At 35.8% G+C, this 26886-nt stretch overlaps 3 protein-coding genes across 4 annotated transcripts; all 3 read right to left on the bottom strand.

The window, feature by feature from the left end:
- Nucleotides 1-169: 169 nt before the first annotated feature.
- LOC116027973 (NADPH:adrenodoxin oxidoreductase, mitochondrial-like) lies at nt 170-4626 on the bottom strand. The gene is made up of 13 exons (XM_031269774.1): nt 4421-4626; nt 4174-4278; nt 3608-3721; nt 3454-3507; nt 3170-3286; nt 2616-2725; nt 2458-2531; nt 2136-2197; nt 1830-2028; nt 1522-1585; nt 1202-1269; nt 880-1025; nt 170-786 (listed from the first exon to the last, which is right to left on the bottom strand). The coding sequence occupies exons 1-13, from the start codon at nt 4535-4537 to the stop codon at nt 550-552; spliced, it is 1467 nt and encodes a 488-aa protein (XP_031125634.1). The 5' UTR covers nt 4538-4626; the 3' UTR covers nt 170-549.
- A 457-nt stretch (nt 4627-5083) lies between these two features.
- On the bottom strand, nt 5084-16947 carry LOC116027297. The gene is made up of 16 exons (XM_031268838.1): nt 16717-16947; nt 16516-16593; nt 16323-16372; nt 16181-16234; nt 15935-15984; nt 15709-15781; nt 15552-15613; nt 14799-14867; nt 14292-14378; nt 9283-9301; nt 8772-8842; nt 8542-8642; nt 8296-8391; nt 6012-6079; nt 5734-5779; nt 5084-5496 (listed from the first exon to the last, which is right to left on the bottom strand). The coding sequence occupies exons 1-16, from the start codon at nt 16930-16932 to the stop codon at nt 5428-5430; spliced, it is 1209 nt and encodes a 402-aa protein (XP_031124698.1). The 5' UTR covers nt 16933-16947; the 3' UTR covers nt 5084-5427.
- A 586-nt stretch (nt 16948-17533) lies between these two features.
- Nucleotides 17534-22621, bottom strand: LOC116026724. Of its 2 annotated transcripts, none has more exons than XM_031268092.1 (15): nt 22379-22621; nt 22068-22145; nt 21875-21924; nt 21733-21786; nt 21430-21504; nt 21221-21295; nt 21072-21133; nt 20677-20745; nt 20131-20236; nt 19612-19682; nt 18911-19011; nt 18639-18734; nt 18297-18364; nt 18012-18057; nt 17534-17773 (listed from the first exon to the last, which is right to left on the bottom strand). In XM_031268092.1, exons 1-15 carry the CDS (start codon nt 22595-22597, stop codon nt 17705-17707), a joined length of 1239 nt encoding a protein of 412 aa, XP_031123952.1. In that variant the 5' UTR covers nt 22598-22621; the 3' UTR covers nt 17534-17704. The 2 variants fall into 2 exon arrangements, with proteins under 2 accessions (XP_031123952.1, XP_031123953.1); XM_031268093.1 differs by having other exon boundaries at nt 21221-21293; nt 21455-21504.
- Nucleotides 22622-26886: the final 4265 nt, after the last annotated feature.

Raw genomic sequence — 26886 nt, 5'->3', positions numbered from 1 at the left:
CATAATGGATCCACTTGGAACACACAGAACCAAAACACCATTTATTATATTGGACAAACACAACAATTTCTATCTTGTATTATGAAATATATAAAATATAAATATGCAGTTTCACAATAAAATGGCATATATCTTTTCAATTAATGTTAGAGCAAATGAAAAACCGACATCTGAAATACAGCCTTCAATTGAAACTCTCAACCTCAATACCTCTTTCTTGTATTTGATTTCAAAAATACATAATTCATCACCATATTTGTTCTAAAAATGTTTCAATTATAAGAAAAATTTTGTTTCTCAAGAGCATCTGGGATTTTAACAACATAGCACCATACAAGAGCTTCAATTATTCAAGAAATAATTATTTCTAGCCTAATGTATGAACTCCAAGAATGCAATACAGCTCAAGTCAAGTATTGAACTCGAATGAATTCATGTATACTAACCCAGAAGTGAAATGTCATCCGTAATCAGAAAAGGATTGAATCGGGTGGGGGGCATTGCTGTCAAAACCGAATTATGTTCTGGTTTGTGAATTGCGAGAAATCTTCATTTCCTGGCAACTTCAAATAGTTCCTGCCAACTGGTGAGTTTTTCTCTGGGTTTGTTTTTCAAACACCCTCGCCTTTTCTCTTCAGCATCGATCTTCTGCCAGCCCTCGAATGGGATGACTGTGGAGTTCTTACTGTCCAGTAGTTGAAGGAGGCCCTCCCTCCCCGGCTTTGATGACGGGTCAGATGTGGATGGTAGAATTCCTTTCTTGATATCTTCAGAAATGCTAGCAACCTGCCATGAATCAAGTGATCAGTTACAAACGTGTAATCACCTCCTACTAGAGTAAATTAATGTGTTCTGATAGAGGAGGAATTGCTGACTTACAGTTTCTTCAGCACAGTAAAGATTGGTAGCGATGATTCCAGTTGGTCCTCTTTTCAACCAACCACATACGTATAAACCCTTCTCGACCTCTGTGAGGTCTCCTGTAGAATCACTTAGGACACGGCCTCTAATGTTTGGAACTATGCCTGGGGAAGCCGGAAGGAAACCAAGACTAAGAATCATATGAGCATGCATCAAATTAAATTTTCATAAGCGTAGAAACCATAGTATTCATCCAGAATTTTGAAAACAATTAGGAAAATACATATAGGCATAATAATATTAAATATATTTTCTGCAGAGCTGCATTTCTTTCACATACCATTCCGGGGATCAAAAGGTAAGCCCTCAACACATACTGATTTATAACCGATACTCTTCAAAATCAGCCTGGCAAACAGTGAGAGCATGGTATGCTAATTTCAGAAGCATCAAGCAGTAAGTACTATAATGGCACTAGTGCAAATATGGACACATGGTAGAATAAATTTCCCAAGGTCACATTTTTCTAATTCCCAACTTTATTTGGTTACCAGCTTCCCCCTTTCATTCATTTTAGCTCTTGCATCTCAATGCATATTGGAGTCAATTTATAATCATAAGATATGCAAATTTATAAATAAAGCCAAAACAACATTGTACCCGCATTCCAAGTCATCAAACTGTCCTGTACCAACTGCAACCTGTTTCCCAGACCCAACATCTTCTGAAAAATGGCCAAAGCAAGCTAAATTATTCCATCAAATCCTCATAATTTTAATTTAAAACCAAATAACTTATTCATATCTTGTCTTCACGACATCTCCTGTTTTTTTTTTCCTCCTGTTAAATAAAACTAACTTCAGTTGTTTTATTCTGCAATGCTTACAAAGAAATAAAAGAAAGGTTCAGAAGAACAATATAAAGGAAGTAAGCTGAAAAGGCAATTACGGAGTATTATACAAGTCTACCTCTAATAATTGTGCGCTCAAAGTTCACACCAGCTACATGACCAGGTCTAGCATCTGATTCTGAAAACCTTTCCGGTTTTCGAAAGAAAACAAAGTGTAATTCACGTTGGCCAAGAGTAGGAAATGGAGCTGCAGAAGTAGCTGCCTTAGAGAGCAACTCGTGAATTCTCCTATTGATCCGATTATTCTTTAGTACTTCCTGTAAGTTGTAAGAATTGCAAATGTTGTAATGCTAGTCTACTGTTGTTCAAGGAATCAGGTTTTTAGTAATACAGAGCATGTAAAATGATGTAGAAAGAAATATACCTCATCAGCGGGTGTTTTATGCAGATCTGCTTCCTCAATGTGAATATACAAATTCTTGATACCTGATGGAATAATAGTTTCATAATACGGAAAAAGAAGAACATTCACAATTCCTTTCTCCTTCAAATCATACTTTAACTTTTATGATGAAAACATCAATAAACATGTAGGTAACCAAATCTGCATCTTTAAAAGACAAGACAAGATGCTAGTATATCCAATATCTTACTCAACCCAGCCGCTAAAAGCTTAAATCCAAATCTATCTAGTTGGGTATATGTTCAACGAACAGAACCTAGAATGATGGTGTTCAAATACTAACCAAGAATTTCACGTAACTCCTTTGCAGTGAAAGATGCCTGCACTGGTCCACGTCTGCCAACCACATAAACTTTTCTGCAGGTAATTTCAATCATGGGCATCAATTAATTCACAAAAGGGCAAGTGATTTCCAGATCATAGAAAACCAGAGAAAAATACCTTATAGAGCTTTCTTCTAGAGCAGCCAAAGCATGGGAAGCAATATCAGTTTTTGCCAACTCAGAGGTTGATCGTAAAAGTACACGGGCCACATCAAGAGCTACATTTCCCTGGACATGGCAAGAAAATTGTTAAAGCAGTACAGTGAAAGCAACATAAACTCCAACCAGAAAAATATTAAACCATATAATAATTTTCTTCATACTATAAGATATTAGAAAAAGGATAGCACTTTTAATTAACATCATTAAATCTGGAAAAAACTCCTAATTCAAGAAACATCCAGGAGTGTAGACATAGTGAGACCAAATTCAAGCAACATAAAGGACTGTTCACTTTGAATTCCAGTGACCATCTTAATAAAATCAACCCTGTAACATTAATTAACATAGTTCTGGTTTTAATTCAGAAGTAAAGGGTTTGAATCCAAAGGATATGGCTCAGTTAAAGAATCAAGAGTCAGTAGGCAACTCTAAACATTCTGTATTAGTGTGTCTTGACTACTTTTGATCCTTGAATGTAGAGACACACTTATGCGGAAGAAATGCAGATACCTGACCAACAACAACAGCAGTATCTGTGTTCTTCAAGTCTGGAGCCAAGTTTCTGCAGTCTGGGTGCCCATTATACCACCAGACAAACTCTCTAGCAGAATATATCCCTGCCAAAGCCTGCAAGACATGCACACACAAAGCTAAGAACAGAAAGCATCATTCTCTTCACCAAAAGGCAGAAGCAAGAAAGCAACCCATCAAATAACATCACCCATAACATCCAATTTATTTCACACATAAAATAGAAGAAAAAGATAGGAGAACGTCAAGTTTATGATATGTACTTCTCCAGGAATGCCAAGCGCTCTGTCACTTTCAGCACCATAGCAAAGCACTACCTGCAGAAAAATTTAATGCACATCGAAACAGTAAATTAAGACACCAAAAAGCTGATAAAGCAAAGAGGGATAGACCACTCAGAAAGAACTAGTATATTACCACATCATACAGACCACGTAGCTCAGACAAAGATATCGAAGATCCAAGAGAGACATTCCCAAGGAATGAGCAGCGGCCATTTTGAACTATCCGAGAAAACTGGTTTGTCACAGTCTGTTCCAAATATTCTGGTAAACTAAGCATATTAAGAGAACTATCTCAAAAAAATCAAAATTTAATTGAATCAATGAAATGTACAAAGTACATCTAGACACACTCACTCAAGTTAACAGCCGTCAATCTACAATAAAAATAGAATAGTGCAAAGCATTATAAGATAAGCCACTTTCTTTCTCAAGCCTCTCCTTATAAATGAAACAAAAGCCATGGAATTGAACATATACACATTCACTAATTTAAGGCAAAGTTTGCCAATGACTACTCAATGGAAAGCCTAGTCCCACCTCATCCAACATGTGTGTGTATATATACAACTAATACAAGTTTAAATACTTTATTTGACCTTGCTCATTTATAGTTTATAGTCCAGGCATAGAAGTAAAACTCAACATTTGAAACGCAAATGTAAAGATCACATAGAAAGAGCAAGAGAGTAAAGAGCAGACCTTGGTTTCAGGATGGTCTGGAGCAACACCAGATCGGACTAACCCAAACGGCGTCGGTAAGCGGTCGATTATATCGACTTGAGCGCCTTCATGCGCTTTCAGAATCTAATATTGCAAATAAAATAAAATCCACAGTAAATTAAAATACTAATTTCAATTAATAAAAATGTTAACAAAATTAGCATCATCTGAGCAACTTGATTCCCCAAAAAATATCGGAACTCGTTGAATCTAATCTGGAAATCACCTTGTCGGCGGTGTAAAATCCGGCGGGTCCGCTACCGACGATACAGACTCGTGGTGAGATGGAAGAAACGGTTGTAAAGCTTCGAGAAAGGCATCTCAACATTCTCGTAAAGGCCATATCTGTGATCAGCTGAAGTTTTCAGGGTATCTTACTATACTACTGTGAAGGCTCGCAGGTTGAAGAAGACAAGTTGAAAGTGTATACTATACAGTGTACCAATGGGCTTATTGGGCTGATTCCAAAAAATATATACAGCTTACTTTTTTTTTTGGAAAACATATACAGCTTACTTCAATCTCAATTTCGACGCAAATTTTACGATAGTCCATGCATCAAAATGATGTCGTTTTGATTAATAAAAAGAAACGACATAAATGACATCCGTTCCGTGCCCTAATAGAGTAACTAGAGTCCTAAGGTGAATTTACTGCACTAATACAATAGTCCATGCATCAATCCGAGTCTTGGCAGTTCAAGTGAAAGTTTATTAGACTAGTACGACTAAGATGGCAGGGAAACTTACTTCCGACAGAGCTGCTTTCGCTTCGGTCTTTAAACTTATACTCACACACAACGGCTTCTTATTAACATATAGTGTCTGTATACTCAAACTAAAATGTCAATAGACAACTCTCACGAGGAGTTAAACATTAAACTTTATGGTTACTAAGCTAACCATCCAACAATTAACATTATTTAACACCAACAAACCAACATGAAATTTTGTGGTTAATATTATGTATATTTTACACATCAACTTCGAATAATTGATGTCAATAAATGACACCTCACACACATAAAAGATTGATGCGTAGATTTGTTTGCAATCAATACATATATTTGGTGTAGAATAAGTGGTGTTTTCTTGCTTCCATATAACATAATTATACAGTTTTTTTTTTTGGACGACAAGGGAAACCCACACCCACTACGTCAAGGTATGTAAACTCCGCTCTTGCATAATAGCTTGCGAACTACACAGTAGAGGTATAACTATACTCTTTGAACTAGTAGTGCTTGTCATGCAGCCTTTCACTGTACTCTCCATAAGTAAGAGGATGGGTGGAGTGGCGCAACTGAAAATTCAAAAAAAAAAAAAAAAAAACTAAAAGATATCTCATCACAACAGAATGCCCCTGCCAAGTGTAAAACTTGGCTAATTTAATCTTCAGTAAAATGTTGGCACTGGCAAAACCACAGTGCATTTGTTGACAAAGAAACACAAGGTAATTAAACAAGACTCCATAATGTTTTATAACTTTTGTTCTGTCAAGTGAGCATGATGTATAATGGTTGTCACAAAAAAAGCGTACCTCCTCATGAATATGTGCCATCTCTGAGAAATTAAACTTTTCATCCCTGACATTAAGGAAATAATATCTGGGATCAACTATTATCAGGCCTACACGAAAGCTTGTGTACTAGAATAAATATGCTTAAAATAACCTGGAACTAGAATATGTGTGTAATGTACTTTTCACTTAATATCGAATTTAAAAGAGATAATGGTGCTAAGGGAAGACCAAGATCACCATCTCAGCCTTGACAATCTTGTATGCACACAAATGCTATGTTCCTCTAAGTAGCATACCAGTTAGGCTGCATGAACAATACATATGTTGAGCGGCCCACAGAAGATGCTTCCACCCCTTTTGGTGCCTGTGAATAGATGTCTATCCATTATATATGCAGACTATGTAGAGATGCAAATATAATTGTTCAAGGATTGTAGGAAAGAACAACTCTTTTCGGCCATAAAAACGCAACAGCAATAGGGATGAGAATCAAAAGAGAATTCCATCCATCCTTGATGTCTGGATAGTTTGAGGCAGTAGAGAATCCAGTAGCTTTTTGTTGAAACATCATGGAGCAAAATCAGGAATGTTTCAATAATGTTAAAATAATAATCTAGAGCAATGTGTATCCTAGAGCAATGTGCAGTCTTGAGCATTGTGCTATTCCTAGAGGAGTGTGATAGTCTTGAGCAATGTGTAGCTCATGACTATATATATGTGTATGTATCAGTGTATGGAGTATGAAGTATGCAATGAAGTAATAGATATAGAAATATAAGAATTATAACCATTTCTCCATCCTTGATTATTCATTTAGCTTCTTCCTAACTGGCGGGTGGTGTTATTCTCCACCCGCCAGACCTGTGTTTCTTCCAAATTCAACATGGTATCAGAGCCTAAGATTCTAGGCTATTTTCTTCCTTTCCATTTCTGAAAAAAAAAAAAAAAACCATTTTTTCCGGCGATACGCGGCTGCCCATTTCGTTCCGACTCACTTCCGGCTAGTGTGTGAAGAAACTACCACCACAGCCTTACTCGGAACCTCGTCGCGAGCCGACGCCTGAAATCCGGTGGCCATCATCCTCTGCCCGCCGCACTCCGCGGAAGTCTCCACTCTTTTCCGGCCATATCTCTCTCCTCCGATCTCCGTTCAAGGTGCTGTTGCCTCCAGTAGATTCGCCTTGAGGAGACGCACCTGGGAGTGTATTCAGATCTCCCGTCTCCACCGGTCATGCCGGTCAACGTCGGTCAACTGCCGGTCAAAGTCGCCGGTCAACAATATGAAAATTCCGGGACTGTTTTCCCACTGTTTTTGGTGTATGATGCTATCTTTTGCATCTTGAACTACCATATCTTTTACCTCTTTTCCTGCTAGTGTCAAGTATTTGTTCAGTTCACACAACATCTCCCTCCATCATAGCATCACATGATGTCCCAAACTGCAGTAATACTATGGGCAGTTTTCTGCAAAATTGCTGCAAATTTCTTGGCAACCATTGATGCCTATGGGTGAAATTTGAAGGTTTTTGGGTTTATTGCTGAACTTCTTTGGTTCTTCCCATGGTGTTTACTATTTTTGGTATAACCGTGCTATTTCTTTATCCCCGGTATGCCTTATCCCATGGATGTTAAGTTTCAGCACTACTATAAAGGCCTTTGATTATTTTCCATGTTTCAAGTAAGGGGGAGTGTGACTATCTACAATCAGTGTGCTATCTTCAACTCTGTGTTATTTTCCTTTGCTCTGTTTTTGGGTTTATCTTCATTTCTATAGGCTTTGCTTCATCCTTTGCTCCCGTTCGCCTCCACCACTCTCGATGAAGATTGTTGTTGGCAAGTCATAGAGTGCTTATGTTGCTGTGAAGGTGTTAGTGTTATTTCTTACCCTTGGTGCCGCCATTTCCAAGGATGGTCGTGACAAGCTTCGCCCTTGATGCATTTCCAAGGGTTGTGTATAGCATTGTCTTACCCTTGGTGCCGTCATTCCAAAGGATATTCGTGACAAGCTTCGCCCTTGATGCATTTCCAAGGGTTGTGTATAGCATTGTCTCTCTGAAGCCATCCAGCACTGTTATCCTCTAGTTGCTTGTAATCTTCATTTGTAATTTAGAGTGGAGTTTATGTTTGACTTCAAGCTTGGAACTTCTAGATATTCCAGCTTGAGGGGGAGTGTTGAAACATCATGGAGCAAAATCAGGAATGTTTCAATAGTGTTAAAATAATAATCTAGAGCAATGTGTATCCTAGAGCAATGTGCAGTCTTGAGCATTGTGCTATTCCTAGAGGAGTGTAATAGTCTTGAGCAATGTGTAGCTCATGACTATATATATGTGTATGTATCAGTGTATGGAGTATGAAGTATGCAATGAAGTAATAGATATAGAAATATAAGAATTATAACCATTTCTCCATCCTTGATTATTCATTTAGCTTCTTCCTAACTGGCGGGTGGTGTTATTCTCCACCCGCCAGACCTGTGTTTCTTCCAAATTCAACACTTTTCATTGCCTTTTAATGCTTTCAGGTGCTTAAGTGAACTAAAACTGCACAAGAAAATAAAAAAGGAACTGTGGAAATTACCCGAACACAATGTGGTGTTGCACAGAGCAGATGTCTTGACAGTATCTCACCCGTCTCACCAACCAGGTATGCTATTTCATCCTCGCCATATTCCGGCTAATAAAAGACAAAAGAGTTGGAGATTAGTAGATTCTCATAGCACATCACAGCAATCTCTCAGTACAACAACTTGAAAACTTATCTGTTAAATAGACAACAGATTAATCTTCCCACTGTTCATAATATATAACAACAAAGGAAATATACTTTGACAACTTGACCAGTACGCGACATTATATAGAGGCCAGCAGCATTGTCAGAGCAAGGGATTTCTACATCGTCTCTTGTAAACATTTCACATGTTAGACCTATATGTAGAATTCAAGCAAAAAGTAGACATTCATTTTATGAGAGGAGAGTAACACCAATGAGTAAATATAACTGGTGAAGTTTATTTTTTTAATTAAATTGTAAGAGGGATTTTAGTGAGACATTACCTGTTAAGGAAGCATAATCAGTATGCCACCCAGACCAGGATGAAACAGATCCATCATCTAGGGCAGAGCTACTGCAAGAAAAATTATAACCCGTAAACTGATCAAAGAGGTTCTACATTTATGTACTACATTTTCAAATTTTTGCGGATATTAAGAAAAAATGATCTCTTTATCAACAATTTTCTAATTCCCAACAGGATTAGTTGAAAACAATTTTCCAGAGTCTTAAACTTTGGGTGTGGATTAGTTTATGGAATATAGAAATATTTGAATCAATAGACGCTTCAGATCAACTTGCATTAACCATTGTGAGCTAATAGGGGATCCCAAATAGTAACTTGGCCCATTCTTCAGGTTGTTCCTTCAGGCTTCTACCTAGGCTTGACAATTACTAGTCCCAAAGAACTAACAAAAACACCTGATGATCTTGAAAAGGAATGAAACATCTAACCCAGAAGGTAGCACTGTTTAACCTGTTACAGGAGATTGATGAATAAAAATAGAGCATAACCTATTCTGGGTAGGGAAATTGTAGAAAACTGATGTTTCAGACCAGAAAAAATGCAGAAAACTGATGTTCAGAACTGAAAGAAAAGTTTCTGATTTATATTTCTGATCTATACAAAGATTACAAGATGTTTCTACTCTCTACTCTCTATTATTTCAGATATACACACTAATATATATACACACAAGAGACATAATAAAACTACACTGCTCTAGGTAGACACTACACTGCACTGCTCAAGAAGTCTGCCCAAGAAGTCAAAGATGTGGACTGCCCAAGGCAGATATATTTAATATTTCAACACTCCCCCTCAAGCTGAGTTGTATATATTATACAAACCCAGCTTGGAATTGAATTCTTCAAATCTTGTCCTAGGTAGAGCCTTTGTGAATATGTCAGCAATTTGTTTCTTTGTATGAATGTAGTTGAGTTCAATGGTTCTTGAATTCATCTTCTCATAAATGAAATGCCTGTCTATTTCAACATGCTCTGTTCTATCGTGATGAACTGGGTTCTTAGCAATGCTGATGGCAGCTTGACTATCACTGTGCATTTTGAAGGATCTAGGAACCTCAATTTTCAATTCATTCAACAACCTTTTAATCCACATCCCTTCACATATACCTAATGCCAGTGCACGATATTCTGATTCAGCACTGCTCCGAGAGACCACTGACTGTTTTTTGCTACGCCAAGTGACCAGATTTCCCCATACATAGGTACAGTAACCACTAACTGATCGCCTATCAGTCAACTCTCCAGCCCAACTAGAATCCGTGTAGACTTCTAGGTCTCGATTGTCATGTTTTCTGAAGTGTAACCCAAGACCTGGTGTCATTTTGAGGTACCTCAGAATACGATAAACTGCTTCCAAATGCTCCTCATTGGGGTTGTGCATATGTTGACTTACAATACTAACAGGGAAAGCAATATCTGGCCTAGTATGGGAGAGATAAATTAGTTTTCCCACTAATCTTTGATAACTCCCCCTCTCCACTGGAGTTGGTTCCCCACTCCGGTTTGTCTTTAAGTTAGGATCCATTGGAGTATCTGCTGGCTTACTCCCAAGCATTCCAGTCTCATTTAGAAGATCTAAGATATACTTCCTTTGAGATACAACAATCCCTTCTTTAGATCGAGCTACCTCCATTCCAAGAAAGTATTTGAGGGGTCCTAAGTCTTTGATCTCAAATTCTGATGCAAGAAATCTCTTGAGATTTGAAATCTCACTTGAATCATCNTACTCCCAAGCATTCCAGTCTCATTTAGAAGATCTAAGATATACTTCCTTTGAGATACAACAATCCCTTCTTTAGATCGAGCTACCTCCATTCCAAGAAAGTATTTGAGGGGTCCTAAGTCTTTGATCTCAAATTCTGATGCAAGAAATCTCTTGAGATTTGAAATCTCACTTGAATCATCTCCAGTTAGGATTATGTCATCCACATAGACAATAAGAATCGCTAATTTTCCTGTTAAAGAGAATTTCACAAACAAGGTATGATCAGCTTGGCACTGGGTGTATCCAATTTTTACAATTGACTTTGCAAACCTATCAAACCATGCCCGAGGTGATTGTTTCAAGCCATAGAGAGCCTTTTTTAGTTTGCATACCAATCTTCCGCTAGAGTTCTTCTCAAAACCTGGTGGAATTTCCATATAGACTTCTTCTTCCAATTCTCCATTTAAGAATGCATTTTTTACATCCAATTGATATAAAGGCCAATCACAATTTACAGCAAGTGATAACAAAACTCTTACTGTATTGAGTTTGGCAACAGACGCAAAGGTCTCCTGATAGTCAACACCATATGATTGAGTGAACCCCTTAGCAACCAACCGAGCCTTGAATCTATTGATGCTCCCATTTGGATTGTACTTGATAGTGAAAATCCACTTACATCCAACTGCATGTTTTCCTTGAGGTAAGTCAACAAGAACCCATGTGCCATTTTTCTCAAGAGCATTGATTTCCTCATCGATAGCAACCTTCCATTTGGGATCTCTTAGTGCCTCATAGATGTTTGTGGGAATCTGGACAAGATCAAGAGAAGAGACAAAAGCTCGATACATAGGAGTTAATTTCCCATAGGCAACATACCTTTCTATAGGATGACTAGTGCATGTTCTAGTACCCTTTCGATGAGCAATAGGCAAATCAATATTATCAATGGTAGTAGGTACAAACGCATTGGTCATGGGGTCCTTACCTTCATGATTTTCAAGGTCAAGTGAGCTCGGATGTGTGCTTGAACAGTCCTTGCTTTGTATGTTGGCCTCTATATTTTCAAATTTTCTCCTTCTATAAACACGAAGTTCTTTGTTTCTTTCTTCAAGTGGTGCTTGAGGAGGTGAATTTGGTAGCGTGTTTTCTGAGGATGGGTGGTTGATTAGAGGTGAAGGTGGGTTGATTGTAGGGAGAGAGGATGGTGGTTGACAGACCATGTTTTCTGGAGTCGCATCTGATTGAAAAGGCAAAGGAAAACCAGATGATGGAGGTGATAAATTTGGTTGTGTTAGAGTGGTTTGATGCTGGTATGATGGGACATTAGGGAAAAAAGAGGTAGCCTGGTTGTCCTGAAGTGTTTCCCAGAGTTGGTATTCCCTCGAATTCTCCCCCTGAATACCAGATTTGGGAAAGAATGATTGGTGTTCAAAAAAGGTGACATCCAGAGTATGATAAACTCTTTTTGTGGATGGGGAGTAACATTTGTACCCCTTTCGAGTACTAGAGTACCCAATGAAGATGCATTTGTGTGATTTGGGGTCAAGTTTTGTTCTTTTGTGATCATAGATATGGACAAACGCAGTACAACCAAAGATTTTAAGTGGCAATTCTGAAGAAAAAACTGAGTGATGAGGGAATGCTTGTAGGAACAAAGTTCGTGGTGTTTTGAACTTTAAAACACGACTAGGCATACGGTTTATGAGATAAGTGGCAGTAAGAACAGCTTCCCCCCAAAAATGTTTAGGCACATGATTTGAAAACATGATGGATCGAGATACTTCAAGGAGGTGCCTATTTTTTCTTTCAGCCACCCCATTTTGTTGAGGGGTGTCGACACAGGAACTAATATGGACAATTCCTTGATCTAACAAGTATGAACCAAGAATTGAGTTGAAATATTCTTTCCCATTATCAGTTTTCAAGACTTGAACTTTTTGTTTGAACTGATTTTGAATCATGGAATGAAAAACTTTAAAGATTGATGCAGTTTCAGATTTTTCTTTCATGAGGAATGTCCATGTGAGTCTAGTGTGGTCATCAATAAAGGATACAAACCATCTAGAACCATTAACATTTTTCACCCTTGAAGGTCCCCAAATGTCACTATGAATTAATGAAAATGGTTGAGAAGGTTTGTAAGGGTTACTTGGATAAATGCTTCGAGTATGTTTTGCGAGTTGACATACTTCGCAATGAAAAAGGTTGGGCTTTTTACTGGTAAATAAACTAGGAAACAATTTTTTAAGATAAATAAAATTTGGATGTCCAAGACGAAAATGCCACAACATGACTAGACTCTCATTGGAAACAGAAACAGAAACAGAATTGAAACCAGAATTGAAAGCATAACCTGACTTGGGAACTTGTTTATTTTCATGAGTGTTTTTGAGAATATAGAGACCACCACAAACTTCAGCACTGCCAATCACCTTCCCTGAGCCCACAACCTGAAATTCACAATGATTAGGATAGAATTTAGTCACACAATTCATGTCCGTAGTGAGTTTGCTGATGAATTTAGTCACACAATTCATGTCCGTAGTGAGTTTGCTGATGGAGAGTAGGTTACAATTCATGTCCGTAGTGAGTTTGCTGATGGAGAGTAGGTTGCAGTTTAGTTTCCTAGTGAGTTTGCTGATGGAGAGTAGGTTGCAGTTTAGTTTAGGAACAAAGAGAATGATGGAGAGTAGGTTGCAGTTTAGTTTAGGAACAAAGAGAACGGATGAAAGGAGAAGTTCATTAGTTAGTCTGACTGATCCTGTTCCTATCACACTAGAGAGGGATCCATCAGCAATTCTGACCGTGGTGGGATAAATACACGGTTTGAATGTATGGAAAACCTTTAGATCACCTGACATATGGTCTAATGCCCCAGAATCCACAATCCAAGGACTTGTGTTGTTGGAATTTGCAGCAAATGCATGAGAGGTGTTACCTTGATGACTTATCATACTACCATGTGCTTTGGCTGAAGGTGGAATTGGTTGTTTTGCAGCAGATAGCTGCCCAAATATCTTCTGCAGTGCCTCAAGTTGAATTTTTGAGCACGGACCGACTTCATTGGGTGATGCTTCAGATGTTGTAGCCACATTGAGGGCTTGAGGAAGGTTGGGATGATTTGTGACAGCCGAGTGAGAAGGATGTGATGAATTGGATGAATAATCCAAAGGTAAAGAATCTGCTGGAAGGATTTCATCAAGTTTAGACATAGCTGCTGCAGATTTTTTGGTGAGGGATGACAAAACAAAAAATCTGCTGTAGAGATTTGGTGAAGGATGATTATCAGAACTGGAATGGATTTAGGACTGATATTCTGGGTAGAAATGGAGATTTTCTGGGATATCAAAACTGAAATTGATTTAGGACTAATATTCTGGGCAGAAATGGAGATTTTCTGCTGCAGAAATGGAGACTTGCAGAGCAGAAAATGAGGTTTTCAGAGCAGAAAATGGAGATTTTTCAAGACTTTCAGGTTTCAGAACTTGAGCTCTGATACCATGTAGAAAACTGATGTTTCAGACCAGAAAAAATGCAGAAAACTGATGTTCAGAACTGAAAGAAAAGTTTCTGATTTATATTTCTGATCTATACAAAGATTACAAGATGTTTCTACTCTCTACTCTCTATTATTTCAGATATACACACTAATATATATACACACAAGAGACATAATAAAACTACACTGCTCTAGGTAGACACTACACTGCACTGCTCAAGAAGTCTGCCCAAGAAGTCAAAGATGTGGACTGCCCAAGGCAGATATATTTAATATTTCAACAGAAATAGTAAAGAAGTCGACCTTTATGACATCTAGAGGGAAGAAGTGTCTGTAGAATGTCTTTATTCTCATTAGTTGTGATCCTGCTGGATACTGCATAAATTTGCACTTTCAATAGGTCAATTGGAACTTACAACTTTTTAATATACGTAGTTTTTCTATTTTTGTGGACATTAAACATGTATAAATAAAATTTTAAAAAATAACAGGAAGATAATACAAAATACAAAATTAATAAGAAAGGACAAATGGACATTTATATAAATTTGCACAGCTATGGTTGCTACATGAAACATGCTCGTGTTGACAGTCTTGACACTGACATGATTGGAATTAGAGCTGTAACATTTTTTATACTAACGAAAAGATAGCTATAGAGGCATAGATACAAACAAGGCAAATGGCTAAAATCACAGGATAATACCAAAAAAGAAGAGAAGAGATAATAATTCAAGCATCAAGTGCTATGTTTAACTTATTTTTAAAAAAAAATCAAGCATCAAGAACTCTCACCATATTCATCACAGTGATGAGCCAACAACAACCCAACATTCAAGATCAGATTTCCAAGTGCTTTGAAGGCTGCATTTTAAAAACAGGCATTCACCAAATCCAATCCAAGCATATAAAAGCAGGATAAATTATAGTGGTGTTAGACACGTATGGAATTAAGTAAAATACTCCACATATTTAGCTACATTTAATAGATTTTGAGTGAAAACAAAAGGGGGATCAACTTTGTTTAATAAATAGATTAGTGGTCAAATTGTAAATGAATAGGTTCTTTTAGAAATTCACTAATTTGAAGGACTACAATTTGCAAGTCATCAAAATAGACTACAAGGCAAAAATTAGTATGCACTATCAAAACTAATTTATGCTTTACTTGTAAATGAAACAAGGACACCATCAGACTTATTCCAATTACCTTGTCTGTTTGTTTATTTTTGGTACCCTAATATTGGATTTAAATCCTTTACTAATGCCAAAAGTCATTACCCTTCTTCTCACCTACTTTTACACACAAATAAAAAAAAAAAATTAGGAAAGAGAAAAATAAGAAGTCACATTCCATGCATTGGATATGAAATTATATAATCATTTATTTTGATCTCAATTCCTTTTTATTATGAAACAAAGAGACTATTTTCACTAAAAACCCCATTCAGATTACTAAGCGTTTGATTCAAGTCCAATTACAATTCCAATGTTTGAGCCAAATGGCCCCGTTATTTAAATCAGCATTAGCATATGTTTGAAATATACCTATTTCAAGTTCTGGCAGAGCTGTACGAGGCCATATGTTTGCTCTACAATATGAAGGATATCTACAAGGAGAACAAGCTAATCTTTAGCTATACAAAATACATAACTGAGAAAAATATACCCACTCCTCCCCATGATTCAGTAATCATAAATGTACCGTTGTATATTTGATGGTTCAGTTGTAGGTAGATCTAATATTGGATTTGCAAAGAAGGACGCTTTAAGTTTATCTGCATAACCAATAATAGTGAACAGGTTATAAAAGCTTGAGACATGAAACGGGAAGCAGAAAATACACTACATAGATCATTTACATTACACCAAGCAAATACAACAGACTTTGAATATTCCAAGTAAAAATTTAATTGATTAGTCCATTTTACCAAGCTTTCCATCTTGCTTCTCTTTTCCATGACTCCATCCAAAGCTGTATCTGGAAATTGTGACAAGTCATTACAAATCTGAGGTAAACTATGTTGGATAGTGGAAATTTTGGACCTCATGCCAGGCAATTTATTTGAACACCATAGCAATAGTTTATAAAGCATTACTTTCATTGACCACCATAATGATGACTAGAAAAAGATGTGATCTCAGCATTAATCTGGGGATAAGTTCAGTTCTATTACCGACTATCTGGGTCTTCCAGCTCCCTTTTCACGTCTTCAGAGACATTAGCTAATCTGGTTGCATTATTGTTAAAGACTCAAGCCCTATCGTTAAACACAGTATAATTTGTGGCCAAATCAAATACATCAAAACTCTCCTTACCTAGTCGAAAGATGGAGAAGATTCTTCCGCAACAAAGAGTACTCAGGAACCTACAGCATTCATATAATCATATCAAATGGAAAACAGAGCATACATATAACAGATGCCAAAATTCACCAAATGCAACTTCAATCCCATAGATATTTACTTTAATTTGTTATAATAAAAAAAGTAATGCAAAGATCAGCCTTACATCCGATATAGAAAGAAGTCCAAGACCATTCGCTCCAAAGCCTTGTTCAATTTTCGACGATAAATCCGCATTCTTATCCTGTTTCACTTAAGGCGATCGAGTCAAAAAAGCACAAATCATTTCTTTCATATTTTGAAATTTGAAATTAAGAACCAAAAACTCAACATAGGAAGCAGTAACCAAACCAAAGAGGGAGTTGACCTTGAGTTCGGTGTAAGATATGCTAACTGTCCGAGCCGAAAGCAGCGGAGATTGAGAAGAGTATGACGCCGTGATCGTCGAAAGCGGAGGAGCAATTTTCCGGTGCCGTGAAAATATCGCGGGAAAAGTGGTGATGAGCGGAAGGTGGGAGTGAGGACTGCGAGTAAAAGTAAAAGGCGGGAGTGATGGAGAAGGAGTTGGAAAAGAAGATTCCATTTTCCGACGATTAAAGCCGTCTAAAATTCATCTAATGTGTAATTAGCGAAAGATACCTTGATTAAACAATACATTATGTTCCATTCAAAAAAAAAAAAAAAATACATTATGTATTATAATAATGTACTATATTAAATAAAAATTTACTATCCAAAATACATGTAATAATCCAATATCTACTATCTAGTGTATTTGTAAGTTGTGATAAAAGTAGAAGGGGCTCACGCTCAGTTCTCTCTTTTTATCTAAGTGATGTCAAATAGGCAAATTACCTGCTCACTGTCTAGTTTATTATTTGAACTAAATTGAGTTAGCTCAACTCAGTGTGGATGTAATCAGACTTAGTATAGACTTGTTATATTTATCAATGACCAATTAAAATATGAATTGCATTGCCTGAACCAAATAACACAAATTTAACCCAACGAATTTTTAGGAATATTATTTTTTTCTTTCAATTTATTTAATTTAAAATTATTATATTTATATTTATCAATGCGTAATTAAATATGAGTCTTGTTAGAACCGAACTGAAAAATAAAAATATTAACTCTGTCAAACCCATAACTAAAAAAGAAAAAAAGTAAAATTTTTTCTTTAATTTCATTAATTTAGAATTATTATATTTATCTAGGTAATTATCGTTGGGAAATTACACTAACACACAAAAGATTGAAGCAAATTTAATTTTCATTTTGACAACTCGATACGAATATGTAGTGTTTTCTTGATTTAAATATAACGTAACTATACAGTTTTTTAACGGTTTGAGCTAATAATACTTGTCCAGCAGCCTCTCATTGTACTCTCCGAAAGTTTGAGGATGGTTGGAGTGGCGCAACTGAAAATGCAATAAAACAAAAAGATATCATCACAACACCTACAGGTTGAAAATGACCGCAAAATGCTAACATAGCTAATTTAGGAGGTCCAGATAAAACCTTTTTTTAATTAGGGGTTCAATTACACTATTCCCTCTACTTAAAAGGCTTATTTGATCTTTTTTATTTGTAACTTTTGTTCTGCCATATGGGGATGAAGTAGCATGATTGTCAAAATTAAGGACTACATAAACATACCTCCTCATGAATATGCGCCAGCTCTGAGAAATTAAACTTGTCATCCCTGGCATTAAGGAAATAATATATGAGATCAGCTATTAACAGGCCTACATGAATGCTTGGGCACTAGAATAAATATTATGTTTAAAACAGCCTGAAACTAGAATATGTGTGATATGCTTTTCACTTAATATTGGATTTTAAAGAGACAATGGTGCTAAGGGAGGACCAAGATCACCATCTCAGCCTTCACAATCTTGTGTACACATAAACGTTATGTTCCTCTAAGTAAGCATAGCATACCAGTCAGGCTGCAGGAACAATGCAAATGTTGAGCGGCCAACAGCAGATGCCTCCGCCCCTTTTGGTGCCTGTGAATATAGATTCTCCATCCATTATATATACACTATGTAGAGATGCAAATGTAATTATTCGAGTTTTATAGGAAAGTGCAGCTCTTTAGGGCGATAAAAAACGTGACAGCAATAAGCAAACGAGAATTTCATCAATCCTGGATGTCCTGATAGTTTGAGGCAGCAGTGTGTTCCTCATCTTAAAATTTGGAGGCAGTAGCTTTTCATTCCCTTTTTAACGTTTTCAGGTGCTTGAGTGAACTAAAACTACACAAGAAACTGTGGCAATTACCTGAACACAATGTGGTGTTGCACAGAGCAGATGTCTCGACAGTATCTCACTTGTCTCACCAGCCATATATGCTATTTCATCCTCACCATATTCCGGCTAATAAAAGTAAAAACAGTTACAGATTAGTAGATTCTCATAGAACATCACAGCAATCTCTCTGTACAACAACTTGAAAACTCATCTGTTAAAGAGACAAGATTAATCTTCCACTGTTCATAATATATATAATTGGCAAAAAATTCCACGTCTACATAACATCAAAAGGAATATACTTTGACAACTTGACCAGTACGGGATTTTATATAGAGGCCAGCAGCATTGTCAGGGCAAGGTATTTCTACATCATCTCTTGTAAACATTTCACATGTTAGACCTACATGTTGAATTCAATCAAAATCAGGCATTCATAATAAAATGAAAAAAAGGAAAGACCAAATAAGTACAAATTCTACTTTATTTCTAATCATCATCTAGATTATAAGGAGTGCATTATTGAGGTCACATTTAATTGAAAGTGGATTTAAGGTTTGATAATGTTGAGTGGGCATTAGCCACCCTGACCAGCCAACTTACCAACCTAGCCACTAGGTTTCAACAACTATGCATGCATACCATGCTAAGAGGGGAAATTCATTCTTCAGAGTCATATACTTGAATGTACAAGGTACAGTTGCACCGCACCTATTTGTCACTGATTTCTTCTTTTCTTTCCAATCCTTTCAGGGAAACAGAACAGATGCACTTATTTCAAGCTAATATGCAATTATACTAATTGCTCCATATCTAGCTTTCTTCAATATGAGGTAATAATAATTCTAATTTATTAGAATCCTTCAAGCAGGGGTGTCTTTTATGTCACTTGAATTTTGCAAATAAACAAACAAAAGATGGGAGAGTAACACCAATGAGCATACATAGCTGGTGAGTTTCATTTTTATATTTAATTATAAGAGGGATTTTAGAGAAGCAGTACCTGTGAAGGAAGCACAATCAGTATGCCAGCCAGCCCAAGATGGAATAGATCCATCATCTTGAGCAGAGCAACTGCAAGAAAAATTATAACCAGCTAATTGATAAAAGTGATTCTAAAATTAAGTATTGTGGTTTCAAAATTTTCAGAACTTTAAAAAAAAAAAAATTAAAGATCTCTGTCAACAATTTTCCAATTCCCAACAGGATTAGTTGCAAACAGTTTTACAGAGTCTTAAACTTTGGGTGTAGAGTAGTTTAATGGAATATAGAAAATTTTGAATTCAGTAGATGCTTCAGATCTGCTTGCATTAGCCATCGTGGGCTAATACGAGATCCCAAATAGTAACTTGGCCCATTCTTCAATTTGAGCCTTTGGGATTCTACCTAGGCTTGACAATTACAAATTGCACAGAACCAACAGAAACACCCAAATGATCTTGAAAAAGATTGAAACATCTAATACAGAAGGTAACACTGTTTAATTGGTTAGAAGAGATGATAAAGAAAAATATCGCATTACCTATTCTGGGTAGGGAAATAGTGAAGAAGTCGACCTTTATGAGATCTAGAGGGAAGAAGTGTATGCAGAATGTCTTTATTCTCATTTGTTGCAATCCTGCTGGATACTGCAAAAATTTGCACTTTCAATAGGTCAATTGGAACTTAGAACTTTTTTTTATATATGGAGTAGTAGTTCTCTATTTTTGTGGAAATTAAACATGGATAAATCAGATAAATTTAAAATAAAATAAAAAACAAAACAAAACAAAAAACGAAGGTAATATGAAGTACATAATTAATAAGCAAGGACAAATGGACATTTATATGAATTTGCCACGCTAAATATGCAACATGCTGGTGTTGACACTGCCATGATTTTAATTAAAGCTGTAATATTTTGATAGTAAAGAAAGATAGTCATAGGTGCACAGATACAAATATACAATCAAGGCAAATGGCTAAAATAATTCAAGCATCAAGTGTTATGGTCCTTGCTTTGTGTTTTCTTCTTTAGTAGTAAAGCTCAATTACTAAGAAAAAGAAATCAAGCATCATGAACTCTCACCGTATCGATCACAATGATAAGCCAACAACAGCCCAACATTCACGATCAGCTTTCCAAGTGCTTTGAAGGCTGCATTTTAAAACCAAACATGTAGAAGCAAGATAAATTATGGAGGAATTTGACACATATAGAATGGTGCAAAGGGTACATGAACAGAATTAAGTGGATAATAGCAAATTAATGAAGAGGGTAACTTTTTGGTGCAATGTCAAAGAACTCAACCATTCATTGTTAGGTCACACGTTCAAGCCCTGAAAGCAACCTTCTCTTTTAAAACAAAGATAAAGTTGAACTATATGTTCCTTTCCTAAACATGGCATAATGTGGGAGCCTTGTCCACAGAACCAAATGCCCCCCATTATTTACTTCAGCGTTAGCATATGTATGAAATATACCTATTTCAAGTTCTGGCAGAGCTGTACAAGGCCATATATTTGCTCTACAAAATGAAGGATATCTACAAAGGAAAAGAAGATAGTGTTTAGCTAAACAAAATACATTACAGTGAAAAATATACCACACAATGGAGAAATCTTAACCGTACTGTTGTAAAAGGGATGGTTCAGTTGTAGGAACATCCAATATTGGATTTGCATAGAAGGATGCTTTAAGTTTATCTGCATAACCAATAACCATGTAGTAGCAAACAGGTTATATAAGACTGAGACATGAAATGGGAGGCAGAAAAGACACTATATAAATCATTTACATTACACCAAGCAAGGACAACAAACTTTGAATATTGCATGTAAAAATTTAATTGATTGTCCATTTTTACCAAGCTTTCCATCTCGCATCTGTCTTCCATAACTCCATCCAAAGCTGTACCTGGAAATTGTAACTAGGCCATTACAAATCAGAGATCAAAAATGGTGGATAGATGTCACAAGCATGAACTTCAGGGGAGTTCAATATGGATCACGTGCCAACAATTTTTTTGGCCACACAACAAAATTTTATAAAGCACTAGACAATAACAGCACTTTCGTTGACTCCTATAATGATGACTAGCAAAAGATGTGATCTCAGCATTACTCCCGGGATAAGTTCTATTACCGACTATCTGGATCTTCCAGCTCCCTTTTCACGTCTTCAGAAACATTAGCTAATCTGATAAGCAATATTTTTAAAAAGTCAAATCATATCTTTAAACACAGTATAATTTAGGACCAAATCAACATATCGAAACTCTTCTTACCTTGATGAAAGACGGAGAAGATTCTCACGCAACAAAGTATACTCAGGAACCTATATCAAAGAAAAAACAGACCATACATGAACAGATGCCAAAATCTACCTACTGCAATTTAAATTTAAATCCCGTAGGTATATAATTTTATTATTATTATTATTTTTTAAAAGTAATGCAAAGATCACTCCTTAGTCCTTACATCCGATATAGAAACAAGTCCAAGACCATTCGCCCCAAAGCCTTGTTCAATTTTCGACGACAAGTCGGCATTCTTATCCTGTTTCACTTAATTTTATCAGACACAAAACACATAAATGCATGTAAAGAAGGATCCGCCCCACAATGGTAGCGCGTGTAACTCCAGATCAGAAGCATCTAGAGAAGGCGATAGAGTTACAACTTACAAATCAAAAAACACAATTTATTTCTTTCATATTTTGAAAATGGAAATGAATTATGAGAAACTCAACACCGGAAGGAAGCAGTAACCAAACCAAAGAGGGAGACCACCTTGAGTTCGGTGTAAGATATGCTGACTGTCCGTGCCGAAAGCAGCGGAGGTTGAGAAGAGCATGACGCCGTCGCCGTCGCCATCGAAGGAGCAATTTTCCGGAGCCGCAAAGTGCCGGTAAATATCGCGGGAAAACTGGAGATGAGCGGAGAGTGGGAGTGAAGTCTGCGAGGAAAAGGCGGGAGTGATGGAGAAGGAGTTGAAAGAGACGATTCCATTCTCCGACGATAAAATAATTGGTCTAAAATTCATCTAACGCATAGTTATGGAAAGATATTTTGATTAAACAGTAAACTTTTTTTTTTTTTTTTTAGGATTACTACTAACTTTGTTATAATCAGTATCAAACAGTAAGCCTAAAATTTCACAATTGTTCTATGTGACGTTGTTGTCGATATATATCAGAAACAGAAGATGTTGGTTCAATTTCTACTTATTTTAGTTTAAGAAATTTCAAATATGCATTGTGAACTTGTTTAGCTTTTTAAAATTTAAATTATTAGTAAAAATAAATAAATAAATAGTTATATGCGCAAGAGAACTGAAGAATGTTTGAGTTTTCAAACCGAACCGAACCAAATATGAAAAGATTGAAACGAAACTAAACCCAAAAATCAAAATATGCACCCCTAAAAATTAGTAATAAAAAAATAACTAAGCATTCATCAAATTGAAAAAATGTTACACAATTCACACAAATACAATTACACATTTAATTTCATAATTGATTGTTAATACTTTTTAAGTTGTTATGTCTAAAGTAGATAAATAGAGCTTTTAAAATTACACACTGCAATCAAACTAACAACAAAGGGATCCAGTATGGCAGTATGCTTTGGGAGAAGTATGGCAGTATGCTAGAAAGCTAGTAGACTATTTGTACAATATATCGAATTACTAACTCCACTAATTTCAAAGTATTCAAAAGAAAAAGGAAAATATTAATCAACTCCAACTCTTATTCTCTCTCACAAATTCTTGATGTAGACACTTTTCTTGGACCAACATAATGAAAACATCTTATAATTATTTGTCACATCATGAGGTAAAAGCGAGGGAGTAAAACTTGAGAATGTATATAATAGAACACAGAGATAATGTGTGCCAAATGTCAAAGTCATTCACTCGTTTGAGTTTAAATGATACAATTGATTTTCTTTAGATTACAAACACATAATACAAATATGCCATAAACTTGTAATTAACATATTATTATGTGCCTTTAATTTATTTAAAGACACATGATATCTTAACTGTATATACATAGTTTGTCAAAGGTCACAATACAAGGTAAATCATGATCCATGCCTCCATGGTATAACAATCCACTAACATAAGCTTGAAAAGTTGGCGAAGCAAACACAATGTATGAAGGCAAAAACTAATAAAGTGTAGAATATTTAAGAACACGCAACTGCTCAATTCCAAATCTCCCATAAGTTCCATAAGTTCAAATGTTCAGTTCCAAATTTCTATAGGTCCATAACTAACCAAAAGCAAGTCAAACACTGAAGCATAATAAAAAAATATCAAAACCATCCAAGATCTATCAATCCATAAATCCATTAGTAATTACCAAGGTAATTTAAAGTTCTATTCCTGAATCCCCATTCTCATTCATCATTCTTCAAGGAGGTCATAATGTTACTTCATAACTGATAACATGTTTAAGAAAAAAGAAGAAGAGAGAATTAAGTTAGTAAAACAAGAAATTAATATACAAATCATAAAAAATCAAATTTAATAAATTATTAATTATCTAAAGTACCTTTGATTCCTTTGATTAAAACTTGAAAGAGCAATAATCATTCATCAATCATCATCATCAACATTAGAAGCCTTATTCAATGAAGTCATTATTATCAATATCTTCATCATCTGCATACAATTTATAAAATAAATCATTATAAATTTATAATTAATCACGATATCTATTAAATAAGGACTAAATACTAATAATAATGCATTAATACCTTCATATGCAAATCCTTGCAACCAATTGCGAGTACAAATGAGTGCTTGAACATTTTTCGAGAGGTGGGAACATCTATGCTTAGTCAAAACTCGAGAGCCAATACTTAATGAACTTTCACTAGCAACTGTAGTGATCGGAATACTCAATATATCACAAGCCATTTTGGACAAACATGGAAATCTTCCTTGTTGCTCTTTCCAATATTGTAAAACACCCATGTTCATATAATACTTAAGCTTTAACTTTTCCTCTTCTAGATATATATCCAACTCAGACTTTGGAATATTATCATCATTTTCACTTGAACAATACAAAAACTCCTGCACAATTGCACAAATCACGATTAAAACTCAAAAGCATATGCAATAAAATTTAAATTAAATTTATTAATTCAAAATGCTTACACCAAAATAATTTATTTGTGGTGCTTGTGAGCCACTTGCTTGACCACATGAAGAAGATGCATGCATTGACATACTTGAGGTTGTTTCATAGTTAGAAAAAAGCTCATACATTTGTTTCTTTATTAAATCCAACTTGTTTTCCAAATCCACTGAATGAAACTTTGAGTAGCAAAACTTAATCATATCAAATTTCATCCTTGGATCAAGAACAGAAGCAATGGCAAGAATAACATTGTACTCACTCCAATACCTGTACAATTCCCCTTTCATTTGTGTTGCCATACATTGTTTGATCACATCATCACTATTTCCATAATCTCTCAACAAACGTATTATCGTCCAAATTTGTATAAAATACAAATTTGAAGTAGGATAAGATGATCCAGAAAATAATTTAGTAATGACATAAAATGGAGCCAAGAAATCTCTAATCAATTCCACTCTCTTCCATTCAGTACTTCCTGGACAAGTTACAAAATTCATATCATGTAATGCTAGACTCTCAAAAGCACGTTGGTATTTCAATGCACTTTCTAGCATTACATATGTTGAATTCCACCAAGTGGGATCATCTAACCTCAAGCCCACATTACTATCAATGCCTCCCACTTGCTCTACACACTTAGCAAACATTATTTTTCTTGCATTAGAGCCTTCAACATATTTAATACTTTTCCTAATGTTTTGCAAAGCAGAACTTGCAGCTTTCAACTCTTCTTGAACAATCGAATTCAATATATGTGCACAACACCGAATATGAAAGAAATTACCATCACATAACAAACTATTTTGCAACAAATCTTGTTTCAAAATATTTTGCATACTGTCATTTGTAGAAGCATGGTCCAAAGTCAAAGAAAATACTTTCTTATCAATTCCCCACTCTTTCAAACAAGTAAACACTTTCCTAGCCAACTCAATCCCAGTGTGTGGAGGCTTCATATGGCAAAACGCAAGAATCTTACTATTTAACTTCCAATCTTTATCAACATAATTAGCAAAAAGACAAATATAACCTTCATTTGTACAATCAATCCACCGATCACAAGTTAAACAAACTCTACTAGGAATATTGTTCAACTCTTGTTTTAACTCCTCTTTTTTATCAAGATACAAATTCCATACATCATTCATTGCAGTATTTCTTGTGTAATGCTTCACATCTGGATTACACAAAGAAAGTACCTCTCTAATCCTTTTATATTCCGGAGGTCATGTTCAATAATAGCCATTGTTATAACCTCCCGGAGACGTTTATGATCAAGTTGCCTAGATTTCAACTTTTCCTGTGCACCTAACATCATTACACCAATATTATGATATTTAGGCAGAGCAACTCATTTCAGAATATGACCCAACAAAGTGATATACCATATTTAGTCTCGCCAACCCATAATCCTTACCACATCCATTTTCTTTCCATCAACAATTCCAATTTTGGCGAGTGAATTCTAAATATCGAAAGTAGTTATAGGTTTAGGTTGTTCACTTTGTTCCGTAGTGTTCTTCAGAACTATGCACTTCAAAGTCCAAATCTATTTGAGTGTTACCATAACACAATAATAGGAGAATTGCTGCAAAAGATTCAAAAAATTTTAATTAAAAAAAAATAGATAGACAGAAATCATTAAAGGTGTACAATGAAGTTTTATAGGATGAATTTATGGCCTCTAAAGTTTAAGTTGAAGACTCGAAAATGATTTGTTGAAAGCTATAAGATATGCATCATATTAGAAGTAAACTCCAACTTTCCCGCATTAAATAAATGAATAAGCACACAAAACTTTCGCATCTACATAGATATTAGAAAGAATGGGTCGAAGTAGAGATGGAGTGTTTAAAATTTTCACAGAATCACGCGATACACATATTACATATACAATTTAACAAAACCGACCTGCTGAGCTGCCATTGCCGAGTCGCCGAAGAAGAAGTGATTATCGAAGATGCAGAGGTGAGCTGCCGAAGAACTGATTACCGAAGGGTGAGCTTCTATAGTGCCGTCTGCCAACAATTCGAAAAGGAGCTTAGCGGGTTAGGGTAAAAGGTTACGAGTTACTGGATTTCTGAAAAGTGGAGAAATTATGGAATACTTTTTTTTTTTTTTTTCGAAAAACTATACGGCCGT

Source organism: Ipomoea triloba, chromosome 8 (assembly GCF_003576645.1).
Source record: "Ipomoea triloba cultivar NCNSP0323 chromosome 8, ASM357664v1".
In the NCBI taxonomy this organism is placed as follows: Eukaryota; Viridiplantae; Streptophyta; class Magnoliopsida; order Solanales; family Convolvulaceae; genus Ipomoea; species Ipomoea triloba.
Note: the sequence above shows the minus strand (reverse complement) of the source record. Positions and strands in the feature narration are given on the sequence as shown.